Here is a 3,428-nt window from a genome sequence, read left to right as displayed (position 1 = left end):
ATGGAAAAAACATCTAAAACCATTATGCAGAAAGAGGCTGCTTCCTCATCTCGGCCGACTGGCGAAAAACCAGTGGTGGAGCCACGCCTTGAGGAATTTAGTCCCGGGTGTGTGTTATTGATTCCGATTTTAAAGTCGAGAAAACCTCATCAGTTGCTGGTTGTTGCAAGCCGGTATCGAGATATATATGCTCGATACCCAAAAGTTTTCTTGATCTGGTGAAAAAAGATTGTAATAGGAAAAACAAAGAAGTTGTGATACCAGCACCGGAGGAAGCGATCACTACCCACGTAGAAGGGTACCTGAGTGTTTACACTTATCCTTTCATGCTAGGTACTCTCGATCCATTCATCATCAAATTTTGCAAGAAATACCAGGTGACCCTCAGTCAAATTCACCCTTCTTTCTGGAGGATCGTGATACTGCTTCGTTTCTTTGTGAGCAAAATCGACGGGCTTCCCTTTATCCTTGACCACCTCGTAAGATTATATAGCCCTCGACTCTACCGGGGTGAGCTGATAAAGCTTCAACGCTAGGCCACCAAGGCATTTACATCGAGTATAGATGAAGACAAAGATCGGGGCTGGATGGGCCGGTTTGTTCGGGTGAAGACATCGGACATAATCCCGCCTGAGAGTATGCCATTTCCTGAGAAATGGAATATGAACATAAGTATGATCCCATTTTTAGTTTTTGTTATTTTTACTTTTTCATCTTTTCTTATTAGTATTTTTATCGACGCAGCCGTTTCTTGGATGCCGGGTGCGGTTCACCACCTCGAGAACTGGGCCAAAAGCTTGGTTTCGACGTCAACATACGCCGAGCGCGCGTGTTGCAATTTTTCAAAGGGCCGGTGTGAGGCTCGTACTCATGGTAAGCCTTCTTCATGGCTTGCCGTTGAAGCATCTTTTCAACAATGAGTTTACTTAATTTCTCCTTTTGTAGGTCTCAGAAAGGATGTGGCTATGAGACCCCCGTCTGGTGACGAAGAAGCCTTGTTGCCTATCTCGAAACCGGCAATGGTGATTAAAAGAAAAAGGGCCTTGGACTCCGAGGGTCAAAAACACAAGAAAAGAACGGCCCGTAAACCCAAGGGGAATGTAATCCCATTGACTATGGAGTCGGTCCAAAGACTAAGGGATGATAAAGAAGAAGAAGAAGAAGGAGAAGGTGATTCTGGGATGGTGGCCCGTGCTCAAGCTAGCACCTATACTCAGAAGACTTCGGACCCGGTGGAAGTCGATTTTGCTCCGTCTAGGTTCGACAAGGTCGAAGGGGAGACTCCAGCCCAAGTTCTCGAACCAAGGGGAACCGAAGATACTTTACCTCAGGGTGAAGAAACCATCGAAGAAGAGGTGGATATCGATACAGAAACTGGGCTTGAGGTTCGTCGAATGGGAGGCGATGCCCCAAAAAACCTACTTAGGGTAATAGATATCGGGGATTCCCCCTCGTTTTCTTCATTTTCCCAGTCGATGATACGTGATGCTCAGGCTATGGAGATTTGTCACGGGGGAGGGGGCCCACTAGGAGGAAGATCCTTTTCGTGGTTATTTTTTCGGGGTAGAAGATGTCGCCAGTCTGAGTGACTTGGAGGCCCCGAAGAAGAGCTCGGGCGAGGCGAGAGTTTCTTTTCTTTTCAACGATCTCAACAGGCCTTGAATCGGGTAAGTTCATTTTCTCTTTGTTAATTTTTAAACTTGTGTTTTTCTTTCCTTATATAATTTCTTCTTTCTATTTTTGTAGGCCTCCATGCTTCATCACGAGGTGTTTCTCCGATCCCGAGGGGAGCTGAGACGGTACGATGCCGAAATCCAAAGGCTTACTGAGGAGGGGGATGCCTTCAAGCTTCTCAGTAAGAAGAGAGAAGGAGAAGCAAAAGGACTTCGAGCTGGGCTAGAAGTAGCTCGGAGAGAACAAGACAATTTGTCTGAGTAGGTAAAAAGAATCTTTGAAGTTAATGACTCTGACTCAGGTGTGATGGCTAACAGTTTTGTCCCACAGGTTCAGCAAAAGCTCGATGTGATCAGGCAGCTTCGTGTTGAAGTGGACGCCGTGAAAGCGGAGGACGAGGAATGGAAAAAGAACATGGACTGCCTTGCCTCAGAAAAGGAGGCTGCCCGAACTCAACTGGCCTTAGCCGAGAACCAACTCCGAAGCTTGAAAGAGAAATCCTTGGTGCAAGCCAAGAAAATCGAGGAATTTCAGTATCGATTAGGCTCAACAACTTCTGATCGAGAGAGACTGGCCACAGAACTTGCAGCCGCCAAATCAGAGGTCGAAATAGACACGGCTAATGCTGACGCAATGGTGGCCGTCTACCGGTCCGATGCTGAGGCTGCTCAAGTTCGAGCAAAGGAGGTTGTCGAGGCTGCTCAGGCTCGAGCAAACTAGGTTGCCAAGCATGCTAAATTCCAGCCTTGGAGGGAGACTCTCGAGGAGATCCATGCTCGTGGCTTCGATCTTACAACATAGATCGAGAATGCTAAGGAGCTTGAAGCCGAAGACAGAATGTTGGCCTTTCCTGATGATGATGATACCGGGAGTGTCATGCCCCAAACTTGAAGAGGCGTGGACAACACCCGGTACCATACTCGGCCTGAGCGTACTACTCTGTAACTGTGAACTCTAGAGGGGTAACCCTCAACCTAGGCCGATGAGGCCACATTATAAATCATCTAAAAATATCGTCTCTCTCATCTGAGGGTAAACATACCCAAAAACTCATATATATTTCAATATATATTTATATATAAATGTGTAGGCTGACGAGGCCTCCATGAACATCTACTGATATACAAACTATACAGGACTTGTCTACAAGCCTCTAGAGATAGTTGAACTATATCATGGTCGGGACAGGGCCTCGACCTACCCATTAAACCTGTATATGTAAAATGGACTCCAAGGTCTAGACATGGTAACTCCGGGGAAGTGGAGCTTACCAATCAAACTGATATTTGGCTTTGTCTACTGGGAAGGTCTATCCAGCTGTCTATCAGGACCTGCAGGCATGAAATGCAGCGTCCCCAGCAAAGGGACGTCAGTACAAAATAATGTACTGAGTATTCAAGGCAACAGAATAACTGAAAGCTGAAACTGAACTGATGATATAATAACTGAACGTAACTGGGAGTCAAATATAATCTGAAACCTGCTGGTACTGACTCAAATCTCTCCATATAGTATGTAAAATAGCTGTCCGACCCTATAAGGCTCGGTATGTGTAACTTCCCTGCGGTAGTAGGCTCGCTCATAGGCGCTCGGCCATACTAGAATTTGTATCTCGGCCATTATGAGCTCGCTCATAGGCTCTCGGCCACAGTAGGCTCGGTATATAACCCCATCTGACCTGAGGTTGCCCAATAAGGGCCTGCCCACCGATTATAGCTCGATGGTGGTGAAAATACTGTAATACTATATATATA

At 46.3% G+C, this 3,428-nt stretch overlaps 1 protein-coding gene across 1 annotated transcript; it reads left to right on the top strand.

The window, feature by feature from the left end:
* On the top strand, positions 1-2,394 carry LOC138908361 (uncharacterized). Its single transcript, XM_070199023.1, has 5 exons — positions 1-107; positions 728-873; positions 946-1,385; positions 1,747-1,934; positions 1,992-2,394. Exons 1-5 carry the CDS (start codon positions 1-3, stop codon positions 2,392-2,394), a joined length of 1,284 nt encoding a protein of 427 aa, XP_070055124.1.
* The last annotated feature ends 1,034 nt before the right edge of the window (positions 2,395-3,428 follow it).

This window comes from Nicotiana tomentosiformis, chromosome 3, assembly GCF_000390325.3.
Source record: "Nicotiana tomentosiformis chromosome 3, ASM39032v3, whole genome shotgun sequence".
NCBI lineage: Eukaryota > Viridiplantae > Streptophyta > Magnoliopsida > Solanales > Solanaceae > Nicotiana > Nicotiana tomentosiformis.
This window is presented reverse-complemented; position numbering and strand designations above follow the sequence as displayed.

What these genes read in the sequence shown, in the direction of transcription:
- LOC138908361 (XM_070199023.1), top strand. Translation starts at nt 1, where the DNA reads ATGGAAAAAACATCTAAAACCATTATGCAGAAAGAGGCTGCTTCCTCA. An exon ending in CTTGAGGAATTTAGTCCCGG is followed by an intron (nt 108 to 727) that starts GTGTGTGTTATT and finishes TTTTCTTATTAG; the next exon opens with TATTTTTATCGACGCAGCCG. An exon ending in ATACAGAAACTGGGCTTGAG is followed by an intron (nt 1,386 to 1,746) that starts GTTCGTCGAATG and finishes CTATTTTTGTAG; the next exon opens with GCCTCCATGCTTCATCACGA.